Source organism: Otolemur garnettii, unplaced genomic scaffold (genome assembly GCF_000181295.1).
Source record: "Otolemur garnettii isolate 467f Iridium unplaced genomic scaffold, OtoGar3 scaffold00233, whole genome shotgun sequence".
Taxonomy (NCBI): Eukaryota; Metazoa; Chordata; class Mammalia; order Primates; family Galagidae; genus Otolemur; species Otolemur garnettii.
In genome coordinates, this window is record NW_003852628.1 from 1,264,208 (window position 1) to 1,283,403 (window position 19,196).

Genomic DNA, 19,196 nt, shown 5'->3' on the forward strand with positions numbered 1-19,196 from the left:
ATGCAAGAGAATCACTTAAGCCCAAGTGATTAAGTTTGAGGTTGCTATAAGCTGTGATGCCACAGCACTCTACTAAGAGCAACATAGTGAGACTCTGTCTCAAAAAAAAAAAAAAAAATCATTAGCTGCTCTGTGTAAAGTAAACTGTAGAGGGAATAAAAGATAAACAACTTTTGGTGAGGTTTGGGAGTTTTGAAAATTAGACTTAATTTTAAATTTTTAAAGATTAAATTGGGGAGGTGGGTGCCTGTGGCTCAAAGGGGTAGGGCGCTGGCCCCATATACCAGAGGTGGTGGGTTCATCCCGGCCCCAGCCAAAAACTGAAAAACAAAAAAAATAGATTACATTGGGAATATCTATAAAAAGTTTTTTTTTTTCCAGCTGGGTACAGTAGCTCGTGCCTATAATCCCAGTACTTTGGAAAGCTGAGGTGGGAGGTTCACTTGAGGCTGGGAGTTTGAGACCAGCCTGGGCAACATAGTGAGACCCTGTCTCTATAAATAAAAATATTAGCTAGGCATGGTGGTACATGTCTGTAGTCCCAGCTGCTCGAGAGGCTGAGGCAGAAGGATCACTTGAGCCCAGGAGACAGGGTGACAGAACAAGACCCCCATCTCAAAAAAAAAAGTTAAACATTTTCATCTTTAATACTATTAAGATGCATGAAGCTTTCATAGAGTGTGGACAGAATGTACCTTTACAAAAATTTTAGCAAGTTTTTTTTTTTTTGAGACAGTCTCACTTTGTTACCCTGGGTAGAATGGCATGGCGTCATAGCTCACAGCAACCTTCACATCTTGGGCTTAACCTATTTTCTTGCCTCAGCTTATCCTATTTTCTTGCCTTCTTAACCTATTTTCTGTGGGGACTACAGGCACCCACCACAGTGCCCAACTGTTTTTTGTTGCAGTTCTCATCTCTGTTTTAGCTGGCCCAGGCAGGGTTCGAACCCGCCACCCTCAGTATATGGGGCCAATGCCCTACCCCCTGAGCCACAGGTGCCACCTGAAACTATTGTTTTTAATTTATGATTTTTCAGAATAGTACTTCAAAGCTTTTGAAACCATCACAGAAAAGCTCAGTATTGAACCTTTCAGCACCAGAATTCTGTCTGTTTTAAACATTGTTTTGTGTGCAGTGAAGAATGTTTGCTGTCCTGAAGTGATGACAATAAAGTCTATCTGAAACTGTTTTTTTCTTAAATATTTTTACTTTATTGTCAACTCCTAAACTTTTTTTCCTTCAGCTGGGAAGGACTTGTTCAAGCTTGGAAGCAGAGAGACAAGTTAGCAGGGAAGAACATCATGCTGAACTTCCCCTTGTTTGGGGCTAGAGTTGATGCCTTTCTGCCAGATAAAAGGCCAGGAGTGGTGGGAGGCCATGAAGACATTTCCAGGGTCTAGGGAACCCTGTTCACAGTACTTGCACATAATGCTGACTACAGAATGAATTCCTGCGAATTTACTATCCAACAAAGAAAGCCAGAATGTTAGCACTAACCTGTGTCTACCTATGTACTCCTTCCATGTCCTAGCTCAATAATATCTCCTTCCCAGGAGTCAGGATCATGAGTTTTGCGTTTATTGTTCCCTTGCCTCTTTTCCTGGGGTGGGAGGTTATTTATCCATCCTCTGATGGATGTTTGGGTTAGTCCTATTTGGGTGTTCTTAGACATGGTATCTCGCCTGAGTGGAATTATTTAACCTTTTACGCTTCATCCCCTGTTGCCTGTTTTTGTTTCCACTGTAGGTTTCAGTCCCCGTGGGGGTGGCTTCGGCGGCCGAGGGGGCTTTGGTGATCGTGGCGGTCGAGGTGGAGGCCGAGGTGGTTTCGGTGGGGGTCGAGGTCGAGGTGGAGGCTTTAGAGGCCGTGGACGAGGAGGAGGAGGTGGAGGAGGAGGAGGAAGAGGTAAGTGAACTTGAGGAGGGATGATGGAAGACGCCTTTGTCGGGTGGGGCGTGAGGAGGGAAGAGATCTGGGGTCGCCGTCTCTTATAGCATCTCTCACTTATAGGTGGAGGTTTCCAGTCTGGTGGCAACCGGGGTCGTGGTCGGGGAGGAGGAAAGAGAGGGAACCAGTCGGGGAAGAATGTGATGGTGGAACCTCATCGGCACGAGGGTGAGTGAGGAAGACAGGGAACCAGCTAAGATTAGGGGTGGAGCGGGGCCCGGAGTCCTCACCCCTGCTTCGGTCCCCTCGCCTAGGTGTCTTCATTTGTCGAGGAAAGGAAGATGCACTAGTCACCAAGAATCTGGTCCCTGGAGAATCAGTTTATGGAGAGAAGAGAGTCTCGATTTCGGTGAGACCTGGGCTCCTGACCAAGCTACCAGGATTCCAGTTGATAGTGAAACCAACAGCCTGGTCTCCCTCCACCACTATGTGTCCTACACATGACAGCCAGGGGATCATCTTAATACATAAGACAGGCCATTCACCCTCCTCCCCCCAATACCTCTGTGGCTCCACATTGCCCTTAGGTTAAAGTCCTGAGTCTTCACAGTGGGTGGATTCAAAGTCTCTGCACATTCTAGTTTCCCTCCCCATCCCCTGGCGCCATCTCTTCCTACCGTCCCTCAACAAAGTGCTCTGCAGCCACACCCTTTCTCATCTACCTTGCTGTTTCTTCTCCCAGCTCTGTCTGAGGCTTGTTCCTTCTCATTGTGTATCTCTGGTCAGGTGTCACCTTGTCATTCTGACAAGGCCACCTCACATCACAACACTGTCAAAAGCAGCCCTCACTGCCCATCCCTCATCCTGTCATCCCATGTCACTTTCTTTACGGCCAGGCACAGGACTGCCGGCCTTTCCTGTCTGCTCTCCCTCTGCCTGGAATGCTCTTCCCCAGGTAACTTGGATGGCCCCTCTCCTCCTTCAAGTCAGCTCTTCCCTGGCCCTCTTTCTCTCTTTCATCTGTTACTTGCCCAGCTCTTCATACTCCCTATCTTCCTTCCTGGCTTGATCTGTTCTTAGCACCTGTCACTGCCTAGTAGATCATTTTATATTTAATTAGTTCAGTGAATATTTCGGCCTTAAGAGCAGAGATCTTTGTCTTGTATCCCCAGTATTGAACCTGTTAGCACCAGAATTCTGTATCCCCAGTGCCTAGAGCAGGGACAGGCACAGAGCAGGTGCCAGCACAGTGGATATTTATTGAATGAGTACCTAGGTCTTACTCTTATTCTTTGTGTTTATTCTCTATTACTTACCCTTCTCCCATAGTCAGTAGCCTCCATGAGAGGACAGGGACTGCATCTTTCATGGTCACTGCTGTATACCCACATTCAGTTCTTCATAGAACTGCCCAGTTCCTTTCAAGGACCCCAGGGTTAAGGGTGATGAGGTCCTGCAGAAGAGCCTAGCACTAGGGCGGTGCCTATGGCTCAGTGAAGGGTGCCGGCCCCATATATCAAGGGTGACGGGTTCGAACCCGGCCCTGGCCAAACTGCAACAAAAAATAGCTGGGCGTTGTCGTGGGCAACTGTAGTCCCAGCTACTCATGAGGCTGAGGCAAAAGAATCAACTAAGCCCAAGAGCTGGAGGTTGCTATGCACTGTGACGCCACAGCACTCTACAAAGGGTGATAAAGTGAGACTGTGTCTCTAAAAAAAAAAAAAAGCCTAGTACTGACTTCCATCCCCATCTCTCCTTGTCCAGGAAGGAGATGACAAAATTGAGTACCGAGCCTGGAACCCCTTCCGCTCCAAGCTGGCAGCAGCAATTCTGGGTGGTATAGACCAGATCCACATCAAGCCAGGGGCCAAGGTGCTCTACCTTGGGGCTGCCTCAGGCACCACCGTCTCTCATGTCTCTGACATTGTAGGCCCGGTGAGTGGATGGGTGAGGAGGGTGAGTACAGGCAGGGGGGATATAGGTAGATAGGACAGACCACTTCTCTCCTCTGCCACTGCACTGTGTGACTTAGGGCCAGGCCCTTCACCTTCACAGTGCCTATAAGTAAAAAGGGCAGTTTGAACTAGATAGTCTCTTGTAGCCTTGCTGCTAGGATCTTGGCCTCAAGAGAAAAGGTGTGCACTCTGGGAGACTGAGGCAGGTGGAGCTTGAGCTCAGAAGTTCAAGACCAGCCTGAGCAAGAGCAAAACCTCATCTCTACTAAAAATAGAAAAACTAGCCAGACATTGTGGTGGGCACCTGTAGTCCCAGCTACTTGGGAGGCTGAGGTTAGAGAATCGCTCAAACCCAAGAGTTTGAGGTTGCTGTGAGCTACGGCACTCTACCCAGGGCAATAAAGTGAGTCTCTGTCTCAAAAAAAAAAAAAAACAAAAAGGGAAGAGGTGTGGATATGGGTATGGCTGACCAACATTAGAAGAGATTCAGCTGGGAGTTTCGGTACCACACTGATTTGATTGCCCACTTTAAAAATTCAAGTCCCAGCTGGGTGAGGTGGCTCACACCTATAATCCCTGGCTTCCATTCTGGGAGGCCGAGGTGAGTGGATTGCTTGAGCTCAGGAGTTCGAGACCAGCTTGAGCAGGAGAGAAATACCCTGTCTCTACTAAAAATTGAAAAACTACTAGAGTGTAGTGGTACACACCTGTAGTTCCAGCTACTTGGGAAGCTGAGGCGGGAGGATTGCTCATGCCTAAGAGTTTGAGTTTGCTGTGAGCTGTGACACCATGGAGTCACAGATTTATCTCAAAAGAACAAAACAACAACAACAAAAAATCAAGTCCCCAAATCTGGTTTTCTGGCTTCTCTTGAAAGAACCAGGAATTCTCGTGGTTTCCAGGCCTGCATTCTGTATGACTATACCTATTTCCCATTTAATGGGTGCCCAGGCATGTCACTTCATTACCCCTTGTTTCTTTATGTGATTCTAGGTTGTTTAGTGCTTTAAAACCCCAGGCTTTCATTAGGCATTTAATATTGTGGCTTTTTGCAAGTTACCCAACCTCTCTGAGTCTAAGTTGACTCCTCTGGAAAGCAGGGTAATTGAGAAGATTAAATTAATTCCTTAAGGAGCTTAAGGCACTGCCTGGCCTGTCAAATACATTCAGCCTTTGTTGCTTCATCTCTGTGCCTTGGCTTCCTGGTTTTAAACTTCTTTTGGGAGCCTGGACTCTTGGTTCAGGCAACTTAGATTGGGTAGTTTTGCTACTTGCTGAATAACCCATGGTCAGTGACTTCATGTCTCTGGGCCTCAGTTATTTCATGTGTGAAATGGACATAACAATATTCATTACGTGGTAGGGCTTTGGGGATCAAAGAGATCCTGTGTGTTGTGTATGGGACCCAAAATAGGTATGCCATATGTGAAAAATGGAATCATTGTTCAGCATTATTTGATTTATTTTAGGATGGTCTAGTCTACGCAGTTGAATTCTCCCACCGCTCTGGCCGTGACCTCATTAACTTGGCTAAGAAGAGGACCAATATTATTCCTGTGATTGAGGATGCTCGGCACCCACACAAATACCGAATGCTTATCGGTGAGGGGTCTGGGAGGTGGCCCAGCTGGGGTAGGACAGCCCACTCTGGGTTTCCTTGGAAGAGGCTAGTAGAGCCCTGATTTGGATGGAATTGAAGTGGATGAGGAGGTCTCTTGTGTCTATAGAAATGGAAAGGGGGTGAGGGGAGCCAGGTGAGCTTATGGAGGTGGCATCTCAGCTTTAAGGTCTCAGATGTTGGCTCCCTTAGAGGGCCAGCCTCCTCTCCTCCATTCTATTCCCCCTCTCATTAGGTGCCTTGTACTTACTGCCTCCGTCCAAAATATGGTACTTAACACACTGCCCTCCCCCCCACACACTTGTATATAAAAGCCTCCTTCAAGAGTCCTTACCTGATCATCTGGTGAGATCATAGCCCAGAAACAAAACTGCACATGGCCTGGCCCAGAGGGGCCCATTGTGAAATTACTTTTATTTTTTAAATTCAAAAATACCAAAAATGGAAAACCTTATAAATCACTCCCAGAGGTAATTGATAAGAACAATTTGATGCCTTCTTTTCCCAATTTCTAAAGAATCAGTTTTTATTACATCACTTTATTTTTTTTTTGAATCTTACTACATTAAAAAATACTTTCATTTTATTCGTTTTCTGTTTGTGATTTTTTTCCCATTCATTCATACCATCCCCCTTGTCCTGCAACTTGCTTTCATTTAACAGTCCTGCAGATGCTCTTGCCTATAAGTGCTCACTTGTCTATTTGATGACGTGTCTGTCTCCTCCCCAGACCTGGGAGCATCTCGAGGGCAGGGTCCGGGTCTGACTCGTCTCTATGTCCCCCCGCCCAGCCTAGGGCTGGCCACAGAGTAGGTGGCAACCATGGTTTATAAGAGGAGTGAATGAATGATGTGACTGTGGGTTTTGGACCCATCTTGGGGGCACTTGAAGGGAGGTGGATCAGTGGGAGGGAGTGATACTAGAGGCAGGGAGACTGTCCCAGGAGGAAACTGCTGATGGGGTATAAGCCCTAGGAGAAGATCTGGGGTGATGTCTGGCAGATTTGACTTTTAACTGCTGCCCCTTTCTTCTTAGCAATGGTGGATGTGATCTTTGCGGATGTGGCCCAGCCAGACCAGACGCGGATTGTGGCCCTGAATGCCCATACCTTCTTACGTAATGGAGGACACTTTGTGATTTCCATTAAGGTACAGAACTTGTAGGTGTCTAAGGGAGTTGCAATGTCCCAGGGAGCCATCTTTATCCATGTCAGTTGGGCAGCCAAGTAAAGGGGCCTTGTACCCACTAGTCTCTCAGTCTACTCCCAGCCTTTAACCCACCCCTACAAGCTGCCCCCCATCCCTCAGACAAATAGCACATGGTAAAACATGTCTGCAGATTGAAAGCTTTGTACTTAAAGAAGTAAGAGAGTATAGTGGTTAAGTGCATGATTACTGACTCTGACCATCCTTTTTTTTTTTGAGACTGAGCCTCAAGCTGTCCCCCTGGGTAGAGTGCCATGGCATCACAGCTCACAGCAACCTCCAACTCTCCTGGGTTCAAGCGAGTCTCCTGCCTCTGCCTCCCAAGTAGCTGGGACCACAGGCGCCTGCCACAATGCCTGGCTATTTTTTTTTTTTTTTGGGCGCAGCCATCATTGTTGTTTGGTGGGCCCAGGCTGGATTCGAACCCACCAGCTTAGGTGTATGTGGTTGGTGCCTTAGCCATTTGAGCCACAGACACCGAGCCAACTCTGACCATCTTGAGTTTGAATTCCATCTTGCTCTGTGACATTGGCAAAGTTAGTTAACCCTTGTGCTGCGGTTTCTTCACTTACAAAATACAAATCTCAGGGGCGGCACCTGTGGCTCCAGTGAGCAGGGCACTGGCCCCATATACGGAGAGTGGGAGGTTCAAACCTGACACCAGCCAAACTGCAACAAAAAAATAGGTAGGTGTTTGTGGTGGGCGCCTGTAGTCCCAGCTACTGGGGAGGCTGAGGCAAGAGACGCAGGAGCCTAAGCCCAGGAGTTGGAGGTTGCTGTGAGCTGTGTGACGCCACGGCACTCTCCCATGGGCCATAAAGCGAAACTCTGTCTCTACCAAAAAAAACACCAAATCTCAGTCCATTCTCTTAGGGTTGATGTAAGGATTGAATTAATCAGTATATGCTGTGTGCAGAACAGATCCTGGCTTAAAACAGATATTGGATAAATAATAGGTGCATCTTTCAAAACATTTTATTTTGACATACAAAGAATCTGTGTGTATCCTTCACCAGATTGATTGTATGTTAGCCTTTTCCTACATTCATTTTATTATTCCCAGCTGTATTGCTATTATTAAAGAAGTAGAGAAAAAAAAATTTCAGGATATAATATTTGAACACTAGTTTTTAGAAAAATAGGGCTGTGTGTAAAGCTTCCTACGTTAAATCCAAACCAAACTTAAAACTTGTTTAATGAAGGCTTTAACCCCACATTTCCAAAATTTGAGTGTCTTAGTCTGTTTTATGCTGTTAAAGATGAATAGCACAGACTGAATAATTTATAATAAATTTGGCTCATGGTTCTGGAGGCTGGGAAGTCTGGGATCAAGAGTCCATTTCTGGCTCAGCACCTGTGGCTCAAGTGGCTAAGGCGCCAGCCACATCCACCTAAGGTGGTGGGTAAGAATCCAGCCCAGGCCCGCCAAAACAACAATGACGGCTGTAACCAAAAAATAGCCGGGTGTTGTAGCGGTCATTTGTGGTCCCAGCTACTTGGGAGGCTGAGACAGGAGACTGGCTTGAGCCCAGGAGTTGGAGGTTGCTGTGAGCTGTGATGCCACAGCACTCTACCCAGGGGGATAGCTTGATGTTCTGTCTCAAATAAAAAAAAAAGAGTCCACTTCTGAAGGCCTTTTTGCTACATCATCCTGTGGCAGAAGGGGGTAAGAGCAAGAGAACATGTTCAGGAAAGGATGAGAGCAGGAGAGAAAAGAGGACATCATTCTTTTTATGAGGCTCTCACTCTCGTGATAATGGTATTAATCTATGACTTAAACCCCTTAAAGGTCCCATTTGTCAACATTGTTGGACTGGGAATTAAATTTCCAACACATTAACTATGAGGAATGCATTTGAAACAGGCACCAAATTTCACTTGAGTTTCCGATGAAAACGTACATCTGCTTTAAAGAGAAAAAAAATAATAATAATAGGGAAAACGGACCAACGCCGAAGTGCAGACTTCAAACCCTTTTTCCTCTGTAGGCCAACTGCATAGACTCCACGGCCTCAGCAGAGGCGGTATTTGCCTCAGAAGTGAAAAAAATGCAGCAGGAGAACATGAAGCCCCAGGAGCAATTGACCCTAGAGCCATACGAAAGAGATCATGCTGTGGTCGTGGGTGTGTACAGGTGAGTAGGGGAGCCAGTAATCGGGAGAGAGCTCTGACCCTTGCCCCCAGAGTGCCCTGATCCTGGGACCCGCCCCTCACTCCTTTCTTCCTCTCACAGGCCACCCCCCAAGGTGAAGAACTGAAGTTCAGTGCTGTTTGGATTCCCAGAGATGTGTTGTTGATACTGTTGCACGTGTGTTTTTCTATTAAAAGACTCGTCAGTCTCCCCTGTGTGCTGCTGATTGCTCTGTGACCGCTGTGGACCGCAGGGCGCACGCGCTCTTGTTCTACGTTGCCAAGTGGTGGGTGGTGGGGAATGGACGTTGCTATCTGATCATACAGCGCATGCTCCAAACCTAGCTGCCTCTTGCGCACCGGTAACCCTGATTCCGCCTCTTGGGCGGGTTTGGTCGCTCACTGCGCATGTGTGCCGGGGAGCGGCCTCTGCACAGGCGCACTATGTTACCCTGGGCCACGTGAGGGGAGTGGGCGGGGCGGGTGGAGGGGCAGGGGGCGGAGCCGAGGGGGCCGGTTTGTTGTGGTCGCCATTTTGCTGGTTGCATTACTGGGTAATCCAGGCCCTGGCTCGCCGCGTCTGCTAGATACTCTCAGCCCGTTGGCAGGTCTGAGCTCGGGCTCCCCGAGCAGTTTGAGTCCCCTTGCCCGCGCCCTCAGGTAACGACGTGGTGACAGGCGGGGCGGCACAGAGGGCGGTGGGGACAGGATGGGATCCGCCCTGCCCCTGTCGCCGCGAGACGTAGCACAGGTCCAAGCAAAAGAGGAGGGGGTCGGTGGGCAGTTGCGGGCAGTTCCTAGCTATTAGTAGTCAGATTCCTGGAAGGGGCCGAGTCCGAGGGAGAGGTCTTTGGAGGGAGGCTGGGAGGGGTAGATGGGCTTCACTCCCGCCCTTTGTTTGGGCTCGGCTCCGCGGGCCGCTTCGTCGTCGCTTAGCAACAGCTACTCTAGTCTGTGATTGGTTGAGTTCTTGACAGCAGCGCCCAATGGCACGGTTGTTGCCATGGCAGGTGTGGATTGCCAAACTCAGTCGGGCCCCGCCTGCCCGGCGGGCCTCCTGGGTGGGGGGCGGGACGCAGGGGTCCCCAGGGGCGGTGGCCGCGCCGGGCGGGGCCGGTGGGGCGAGGGTTAACCCGCCCCTCCCCCGTCCACCTGCTCTCCCCTTCCCCCGCGTGGCCTGGGCTGACCCTCGTCCCCGCCTTCCCTCGTCCCCTCCTCTCCCCGCCTCCGGCGGCTGCTGTTGTCACCCACCGGCCGCCTGTCCCTCTTGCCCTCCCCGCCGCGGGGCTTGCCGGGCCGGCCGGGCAGGGGACAGGCGGCCGCTCCTCAGCACTGCCACCGCCGCCATGCTGGCTGCTCGCCCACCCCACTGGGGGCCCCACCGCGCTCCAGCCCCCCGTGGGGCTCGCACCAGCCCTGACCCGGGTAGGGGGTGGGAGCTGGGAAAGACGCCCTGGTGTGGGAGGTCCCAGGAAAGGTTGATTTGGGGGAAAGCTCCAAGAGTGGAGACGTCCTGGAGTGGCAAGGCATAGGACAGCAGGAGATCTGGCATGGGAGGAGGCCTGTGGGGAGGGGATTTTGTTGTGAGAGACACTCTGGGAAGAGACAGCTCTGTTATATTTGGAGATTTGGCTGTGGGGACCTTCTAGGAATGGGCACAGTTGTAGAATGATCCTAGTGTAGGGAGCAGTGACTGGAGAAGGGGCTCTGATAGGAATATTGGGAGAGAGTGTAGTAGGGCAAGGATGCATTATAGGGGGAGAAAAGGATGATCTTTTTACACTATGGGAAGAGACACTTCTCCCTTGCTGCCACCCAGAGGAGTGGGCCTTGACTGGGAGGGGTTGGAAGATGGTATAGGAAGACTACCTGGATGTGGAGGAACCTGATATAGAGAAGAGGTCTTGGCATGATAACGGAGAGAGTCCTCTGGGAAGGGTGTGACCTGGTGGGAGGGAATGACACAGAGATAGGACTATGTTATAGAGGATTCCTCAGATACTCTTGGTGTGGTCAAGAGATCCCTGAGGACGAAGATAGGGTTTTAGGCCTGCAGCAGACTCTGCAGTTGGGGAGGGAAGGAGTCCCAGAGGACTGGGATTGGGGAAAGCTACTGGAAAGGGTGGATCTTGAAGTGGAGGGATCTTGCTGTGGTATGGGCTGAGATCCTGATGTTCAGGGAAGTCAGCAGAAGGGTGGAATCCTGTGTAAGGGGTCTGGGGAGGGCCATACGTAGAAATGAGAAGAATGAATCCTACTCTTTGCCATCTGTGGTTTCTTTTTCTCTTTTTCTTTCCCCAATTATTTGTCTTTTCTGTTCTCCTTAACTGTTCTATCCTATACCAATCTCCCGAACCCCCACCTGGCTCCCAGTCATTCCCTTTCACACATTTTCTTTCTGCTACCATATTCATTTACTTAATCATCATTTGCTGAGGGACTCTGCTGTGCCACACCCCTCATTCATCTGCCACTTCTCTCTAATCCCCTCTCCTCATCACCGCCCTTTGCACCCTTTTTCCCTCCCTTTGTGCCTTGCCTTCTTCTCATGCCCACCTCTTCCCTGCTTGGCACTGTTTCATGTATCCCATTGTTCCATGTTGTTTTCTTGCCTCCCACCTGCTCTCAGGTCTCAGCGGCGGTGGCAGCCGAGGTGCAGGATGCGAGAAGGCGCCCCCCGGCCGGGCTCCCGCTCCAGGCCTCACTCCCCTGCGGCCCTCTGAGCCCACCATGGCCATCCCACCAGGCCATGGTCCCTTCTCTGGCTTCCCAGGGCCCCAAGAGCACACACAGGTACGCGTTCAGCTGGCTTCTCACCTGAGAGTGAGAGTAAGGAGAGGCTGAGAATAGAAGGGTCTCAGGACCATAAGATAATGAGGTTGCTCAGCATGGTCTCCTGGGGGCATGATGGGCCCCATGGGAGTGGACGATAATAGAGGAGTTGTAGGCAGAGTCAAGGTTTGGAGAGCCTGCGTTCAAATCTTGACATAGTGGTTGAATTACTTAGGTTCTCCATACTTCAGTTTTCCATAATGTAAAATGGAGCCAATAATGATGCCTACCTCACAGAACTATTGTGAGGGTTAAATGAATTAATGATTTGTGCATAAAATGCTGAGGTAAGTACCTAGCACAGAGTAAATACCTGATAAACATTCACTAAGAAAAAGATTCTACAGTGAAAGAGTTGGAGAGGGTGAATGGAGAGAATTAACCCTGAAGGATCTTGGGGCCAGCAGGGTCTGGTTGATACAAAGGAAAGCAAGGACAGAGCAGTTAAGACTCTGAAACATAACTCTTGAAGCTTATTAGAGTGGGAGGTCCATAGTGCTTGGATGAAAGAACTGGGCAAAGATGCTCAGAGTTGGGGGGTGAGGGTTAGGAAGGCCCCAACAAATGAGGGTAAATGGAGATGGAAGACTTCATGGGTGGGATACCCAGAATGGGCGGTTCCAGGCTGAAGGATTGGGAGAGACAGAGCCTAGGTTTTTCACATGATCTCTCACCGAGGAGTAAAGTTGGGTTAAAAAGCTGACTGTGGGTCTGGGTGAAAGGTCAGGGATAAATAGTTCACTTGCTCACATGACAGATCTCTAATGAACATCCATTATGTGCCAGGCTCTGCTCAAGGTACTGGAGATACAGCAAGAACATGACGAAGTCTCTGCCCTTGGGGAGTTTATATTCTATTGGGGGAGTTAGATAGTGAACAAATAAATGTGTGTGTGATAACGATGGAACCACAGCTCATATAGTCCTCCCTCTTGAGGTTGGAGGTGAAGACCTATGTCAGTGCCCACACTTCACCCTGCCCTGCAGGTATTGCCTGATGTGCGGCTCCTGCCACGGAGGCTGCCCTTGGCCTTCCGGGATGCAACCTCGGCCCCATTGCGCAAGCTCTCTGTGGACCTCATCAAGACCTACAAGCACATCAATGAGGTGGGAAGGGTGTGGGGGTCCTGAGCTGCATGCTAAGGGGTCTTGGCTGCTGGCCTGGGCCACTTACCAGTCCTCATCTGGCTGGCTGGATAGGTATACTATGCGAAGAAGAAGCGCCGGGCCCAGCAGGCGCCACCCCAGGACTCGAGCACCAAGAAGGAGAAGAAGGTCCTGAACCATGGTTATGATGACGACAACCATGACTATATTGTGCGCAGTGGCGAGCGCTGGCTGGAGCGCTATGAGATTGACTCGCTCATTGGCAAAGGCTCCTTTGGCCAGGTGTGGGACACCCTCCTCACCCTGATCCAGTGATTAGGGGCCCATGTACCATGTTTCAGTGGCCTCAAGTCCTGCACTAGGCCACTCACCCCAGCCCAGTCATTTAGTTTCCTTATGCCTCAGTTTCCTTTTCTATAAAACAGTCCAGATAACAAGACTCCACGTAAGACAGTTGTATCGTTTTGTGTTCAGTATTTACACCAGTGCCTGACTGGTAGGGAGCACTCAGCTATGAATTAGTAGCAGTATTAACAGTGTTATTGGTAGGTCTTTGCTGGAGGGAGAAAAATGGTACCTTTCTCCCTTACTTCCTTACCCCTCACCCACTTTGTGATGTGCCCGCCTGGACAGGTGGTGAAAGCCTATGACCATCAAACCCAGGAGCTGGTGGCCATCAAGATCATCAAGAACAAAAAGGCCTTCCTGAACCAGGCCCAGATTGAGTTGCGGCTGCTGGAGCTGATGAACCAGCATGACACAGAAATGAAATACTACATAGGTGAGTCCTGGGACTGCAGGGCTGTAGATGCCTGAGATAGCCAGAACTGGAGCTGATAGAAAGGGTCACTCCTCTTCTCACTCTTAGACAAGGGAGCTGGTGTCTGGTCTGGGCTTCCCTGACATTAGTGCTTCTGCTACTTTCATGCTGTTTTTCCTGTGCACTTGGTAATGATGCTCAGAGTTTACTGAGTGCTCACTAAAGAGTCAGGTTCTACAGTAAACACTTTACATAAATTAACTTGCCAACAGCCCTGTGAAGGAAGGGGCATTATTGCACACATCTTGGAGATGAGAAACCTAGGAATTCAGGTGCTATCACTTGCATCAGGTGACAAGAGTTTATACTGAGCAGAGCAGTGTACTCCAGAGCCTTTGCTGTTAACATTCATGCCAGTTTTTTCTTCTCTTAACACTGATTTTTCTTAGAAAAAATAAGTGGATTTTAAAACTTTTGTTTCTGTTAAAAGAAAAATTTATATCTCTCCAGTAAATGGAAAACCATTATTTCTTACCTCAAAACTAAATACAACTGAGATGAAAAGTCTTATAAAAGTAAATAAGGATGTGTAGACTATGTTAAAGACGTACTCGCAGCTGATGGAAACTTCCTGATTTAATCATGAGGTTTGACAGAGGCTTGAAAAGAAAATTAACTTCCTGTGTGAATCCCACAACACATGGTACACCATCTAAAAACATTGCGACTACCAGGCGGTACTCATGGGGACACCACAGTTTGACCAGTGCTTAAGAAGCAGAGGCACTTTCTACTGTGTGACTCCAGGACAACACAGCCTCTTCTCTGTTTCTTCTCACTCAGTTGACCCATTCTGTCCTCTCCCCAACAGTGCACCTGAAGCGACACTTCATGTTCCGGAACCACCTGTGCCTGGTGTTCGAGCTGCTGTCCTACAACCTGTATGACCTCCTGCGCAACACGCACTTCCGTGGCGTCTCGCTGAACCTTACCCGGAAGCTGGCGCAGCAGCTCTGCACTGCGCTGCTATTCCTGGCCACACCTGAACTCAGCATCATTCATTGTGACCTCAAGCCTGAGAACATCCTGCTCTGCAACCCCAAGCGCAGTGCCATCAAGATCGTGGACTTTGGCAGCTCCTGCCAGCTTGGCCAACGGGTACGCTCCAGGGATAAGGCCTGGGGGCTGAGGGATGAGGGCTGAGGGCTGAGGAGCCAGCACTATCGTGGATGTGACCAGGGTGGGGTCAGGGCCAAAGAGGAGGCTGAAAGGCTAGGACAGACTGTAGTGGGATTATCTGGGACAGCCTGAGTGGTACTTGAGATGGGGGTATCAGCTGATATGGCCCTGGAGGGTGGGGCTGGTAAGTGACAGAGAGGGGAGAATAGGGGAGTAAGTGGCCTACGGGGTCCTACTGCCCACTAGAAAAGGGAGGAGTGAGCGGGCCTGAGTCACCCCCAGGGAGGGGTCAGAGCCAGTTTTGAAGCTGCCAGGTGTGGGCAGGTGAAGTTGGGTTGGGTTGTGGGTTCACAAGTTTTGTTTACCTGAACTCTTAAAGCTGGGGAGAGAGGTGGGGGGCTTAACTTTGCCGTTTTGTGTAAGCCGACTCTTAAAGAGATTATGGGGTAGAGGCTTGTAGACTGCAAACGTCTGTCTAGTGACCAAGGCAGTCCTGGGGTCAGGGTTGGGGATAGAGATCAGGCTCAGATTAGGCCAGCAGACTCCTGGGCAGAGGAACAGGTGGTTCCATCAGTTCCTGGAAAAGTGGTCCTATTAACGGCATTATTTGGAGCCTCTGTCCTCAGTTTGGGAGCAGGAGGTTCATCCTCAGTTAGGTCCTCTTAGCTTTGGGAGTGTCATTGGGATCAGTAGGGAAAGCCAAGACCTGACTATTGCCCTCCCTGCAGATCTACCAGTATATCCAGAGTCGCTTCTACCGCTCGCCTGAGGTGCTCCTGGGCACACCCTATGACCTAGCCATTGACATGTGGTCCCTGGGCTGCATCCTTGTGGAGATGCACACCGGAGAGCCTCTTTTCAGCGGCTCCAACGAGGTATGTTCCCCAGGAAGGGGTCAGGTGGAAGGGGTGGAGCCTGGCTGGTCAGGTGACCCTGACCACCACCTGCTCGCAGGTGGACCAGATGAACCGCATTGTGGAGGTGCTGGGCATCCCACCGGCCCCCATGCTGGACCAGGCACCCAAGGCTCGCAAGTACTTTGAACGGCTGCCTGGGGGTGGCTGGACCTTACGAAGGACAAAGGAACTCAGGAAGGTGCGGCCCCTGCCCCGCACCACTCCTTCCACCCTGGTGGCCCCTCACTCTCTCACACTTGGGGCTCCCTTTCTCCCTGCTGCTTCTCCTTTGTGTCTTTCCCATCCTCCCTCTCCCCCTTGTCTGTCCTGTCCTTCCTCCCCTGCCCACCCCGTCTCTCCTTCCCACCCCACAACTCTTCTTAGCTTCTCTTCTTCTACTTTTTCTCCTGTGCTTCTGTTTCCCCGTGTGTGTCTCCCTGCCCCTCCTGCCCACTGACGGCCACTCTCTTGCCCCCCCTCCCACCCCCTCCCTGCCAGGATTACCAGGGCCCCGGGACACGGCGGCTGCAGGAGGTGCTGGGCGTGCAGACGGGCGGGCCCGGGGGCCGGCGGGCGGGGGAGCCGGGCCACAGCCCCGCCGACTACCTCCGCTTCCAGGACCTGGTGCTGCGCATGCTGGAGTATGAGCCCGCCGCCCGCATCAGCCCTCTGGGGGCTCTCCAACACGGCTTCTTCCGCCGCACGGCCGACGAGGCCACCAACACGGGCCCGGCAGGCAGCAGTGCCTCCACCTCGCCCGCACCCCTTGACACCTGCCCCTCCTCCAGCACCGCCAGCTCCATCTCCAGCTCTGGTGGGTGCCAGTGCCTCATTGGGGTCCAACAAGGGTGGGGGCTGCTCTTTCTGGCCTGGCCAGGGGAATCTTGTCACTGGGCATTCACATTAGAGCTTTGAAAGCGCCTGATCCTGGACACCAAAATGGGGTGGAATGAGACTGACAGGGGATGACTGTTACATCTCTGAGACTGCTTGGGCTTAGATCCCTGACATCCGTTGTAACACACAAAACTGCACTCTGACCCCAAATCTCAAAATTTGGGCCTGGTTCTTCAAAATGGGTTCTGATCTCAAAGTTAAACCTGGCTCGGGCCATGAACTGGACTCAACCACTCCAAAACCTAGCCACTGCCTCCCCTCATCTGTGGACTCTTCTTCCCTTTTCCTGGGTACTTTTAGGAGGCTCCAGTGGCTCCTCCAGTGACAACCGGACCTACCGCTACAGCAACCGATACTGTGGGGGCCCTGGGCCCCCTATCACTGACTGTGAGATGAACAGCCCCCAGGTATTATGGCTTTGGAGGTGATTGGTGGGATGTGTGGGGGTTCAAGACCTGAGTCTCCATCACACACTGTTCCTTTACTCCTTTAGGTCCCACCCTCCCAGCCGCTGCGCCCCTGGGCAGGGGGTGATGTGCCCCACAAGACACATCAAGCCCCTACCTCTGCCTCGTCACTGCCGGGGACTGGGGCCCAGTTACCCACCCAACCCCGATGCCTTGGCCATCCCCCATCACCAACCTCACCACCACCTCCGGAGCTGATGGATGTGAGCCTGGTGGGCGGCCCTCCAGACTGCTCACCACCTCACCCAGCACCTGCCCCCCAGCACCCGACTGCCTCAGCCCTCCGGACTCGGATGACAGGAGGTCGTCCACCTCTCCCACCCCCCGATGACCCTGCCACTCTGGGGCCTCGCCTGGGCCTCCGTGGTGTACCCCAGAGCACGGCAGCCAGCTCATGACCCTGCCCCTTTCCTGGGGCCCCTCCTGAAGCCATACCCCCCCATCTGGGGGCCCTGGGCTCCCATCCTCATCTCTCCCCTTGACTGGAATTGCTGCTACCCAGCTGGGGTGGGTGAGGCCTGCACTGAATGGGGCCTGGGGTAGGGGGTCAAGGAGAGGGATTTGGCCGCACCCTCCCCACTAAGGACTGAACCCTTGGCCCCCTCCCCCCTTGTTTTCTATTTATTGTACCAAAGACAGTGGTGGTCCGGTGGAGGGGAGACCTCCCTCACCCAGGGCCCTAGGAGGGGGTGGGGGCAGGTAGGGGGAGATGGCCTTGCTCCTCCTTGCTGTACCCCCCAGTAAAGAGCTTTCTCACATGCCTGCCTGAGCGTTTGCAGGGCCTCGGCTCCCCTCACCTGACCCTTAGAGTCATGGTGGGGAAGGGTGTTTGGGGAGGGAGTGCTAGAAGATTTGTGTGGATCCTCCCTTCTGGAGAAGTTATGTCTTGGTGCAGGCATGAGGCTGCTGCAGGTCTGGGGCTACAGAATCCCAAACAGAGGTCCTGGTTAGGGTCTTAGTCCACGTATCCCTTCTCCAGGGTAAACAGATCCTGAAAGGTAAAGGCCCAGCTCTGGCCTGTCTCTGAGAAATATGTGCCCCAATAAGCTTCAGCTTCCCCAGAGTCTGCGCATGAGTAACTCCTAATGTCAAGCAGGCATCCAGTAGGTGGTAAGAGTACTTATCTGGCCTTACTGGTTCCATCTGGGGAATAGGCAGGTAATGGGTACAGACTTTACCCTCACACATACCTGGCCCCACTCATTGGAATTATTGCAGAGCCAAGCATTTTGAGATTTTGGGGGCAGAAAGATACTCCCAGAGTTCCAGGTAAGTAATCCCATTTCCATGGCAATTTGAAAACATCTGTCTCACAGCCGACCAATCAAGAACTGCCTGGTTCAAAAAGTCCCCACCACTGGGCGCAGCGCTTCCTGGGAAACGGAGTCTTACTGTCAATTTTGTGTTTGTTGGGGAACTACAAAGACCAGAATTCTTTTTACCACGTGTTTTTTTGTGGGCAGGTTTTCAGATAGCCAATCGGCAATGAGGGGTTGACAGTGCCCGGATGTTTGAGCGTGTCCTAGTGGGAATGTGGACGGTGATTGGGTGGTTGGGCTGTACTGTGATAGTGTGGAGCTCCAGGCGGAAGGTGGGTTCTTGAGCATTGCGGGGAGAGCGGCGGGGCTGGCTTTTCGAAGTCCCCGAGCCGGCCTTAAAGGTCCTCTTCACGCGCGATATCATCGGCTGTGTCTGGCCCAGCTCAAGGTAAAGACAGGCACAGGCCTGGTTACAGACCTGTATATGTTCACTAATGGAGGCAGCATGGGACGCGGTGGTAACCCAGAGGAGGCACGGGTAGGAAGGCCTTCCTGAAAGACTAGGAACTACCTGAGCTGAGACCTGAAGATGGAAGGATGTTGGGGGGTGGGGGGGCGGCGGGCGGAATGGCTTGTGCAAAGGCAGCAATGAGGAACATCCTCTTGTGTGAATATGAACAAGTGATTTGGCATTTGTGGCAATCACATTGAAAATTCTGTGTGACTGAGATTGTGGAGGTATTTTTGGTCATTTAGTGAGCTTGAACTAAGGGCAATGGGGAACCATAGAAGGGAGTTCTACAGGGAATGGGCACAGCCCAATTTGCTGTGATATGGAAAGAGACTCGGGTCTGGGAACCCAGGGTGGTAACTGGTAGGTTCCTAGAGATGGATCAGAGCGGGGGCCATACATAGTAGGGAGGGCAGGAGGGGGCGGGAGGAAGAGATGTCCAGAATTTTGAGTTGACAGGCTGTGTGGGAGGGGAGGCAGAAAGGGGTGG

At 51.3% G+C, this 19,196-nt stretch overlaps 2 protein-coding genes across 5 annotated transcripts in view; both read left to right on the forward strand.

Moving 5' to 3' along the window:
- Positions 1 to 9,007, forward strand: part of FBL (fibrillarin) — a 13,602-nt gene extending 4,595 nt beyond the window's left edge. Inside the window, exons 2-9 of the mRNA XM_003802124.3 lie at positions 1,750 to 1,908; positions 2,014 to 2,118; positions 2,205 to 2,299; positions 3,655 to 3,825; positions 5,315 to 5,447; positions 6,499 to 6,611; positions 8,657 to 8,802; positions 8,902 to 9,007. Of these exons, the coding sequence (XP_003802172.1) occupies positions 1,750 to 1,908; positions 2,014 to 2,118; positions 2,205 to 2,299; positions 3,655 to 3,825; positions 5,315 to 5,447; positions 6,499 to 6,611; positions 8,657 to 8,802; positions 8,902 to 8,926 (947 nt within the window). The 3' untranslated portion in view covers positions 8,927 to 9,007. The remainder of the gene's footprint in view (positions 1 to 1,749; positions 1,909 to 2,013; positions 2,119 to 2,204; positions 2,300 to 3,654; positions 3,826 to 5,314; positions 5,448 to 6,498; positions 6,612 to 8,656; positions 8,803 to 8,901) is intronic.
- Positions 9,008 to 9,251: 244 nt separating this feature from the next.
- Positions 9,252 to 17,697, forward strand: DYRK1B (dual specificity tyrosine phosphorylation regulated kinase 1B). Of its 4 annotated transcripts, none has more exons than XM_023508221.1 (11): positions 9,252 to 9,458; positions 11,428 to 11,591; positions 12,618 to 12,737; positions 12,831 to 13,019; positions 13,371 to 13,518; positions 14,369 to 14,655; positions 15,405 to 15,551; positions 15,631 to 15,771; positions 16,071 to 16,386; positions 16,770 to 16,876; positions 16,963 to 17,697. In XM_023508221.1, the coding sequence occupies exons 2-11, from the start codon at positions 11,529 to 11,531 to the stop codon at positions 17,332 to 17,334; spliced, it is 1,890 nt and encodes a 629-aa protein (XP_023363989.1). In that variant the 5' UTR covers positions 9,252 to 9,458; positions 11,428 to 11,528; the 3' UTR covers positions 17,335 to 17,697. The 4 variants fall into 4 exon arrangements, with proteins under 4 accessions (XP_023363989.1, XP_023363990.1, XP_012668392.1 ...); XM_023508222.1 differs by having other exon boundaries at positions 16,191 to 16,386; XM_012812938.2 differs by lacking the exon at positions 9,252 to 9,458 and having other exon boundaries at positions 11,247 to 11,591; positions 16,963 to 17,694.
- Positions 17,698 to 19,196: the final 1,499 nt, after the last annotated feature.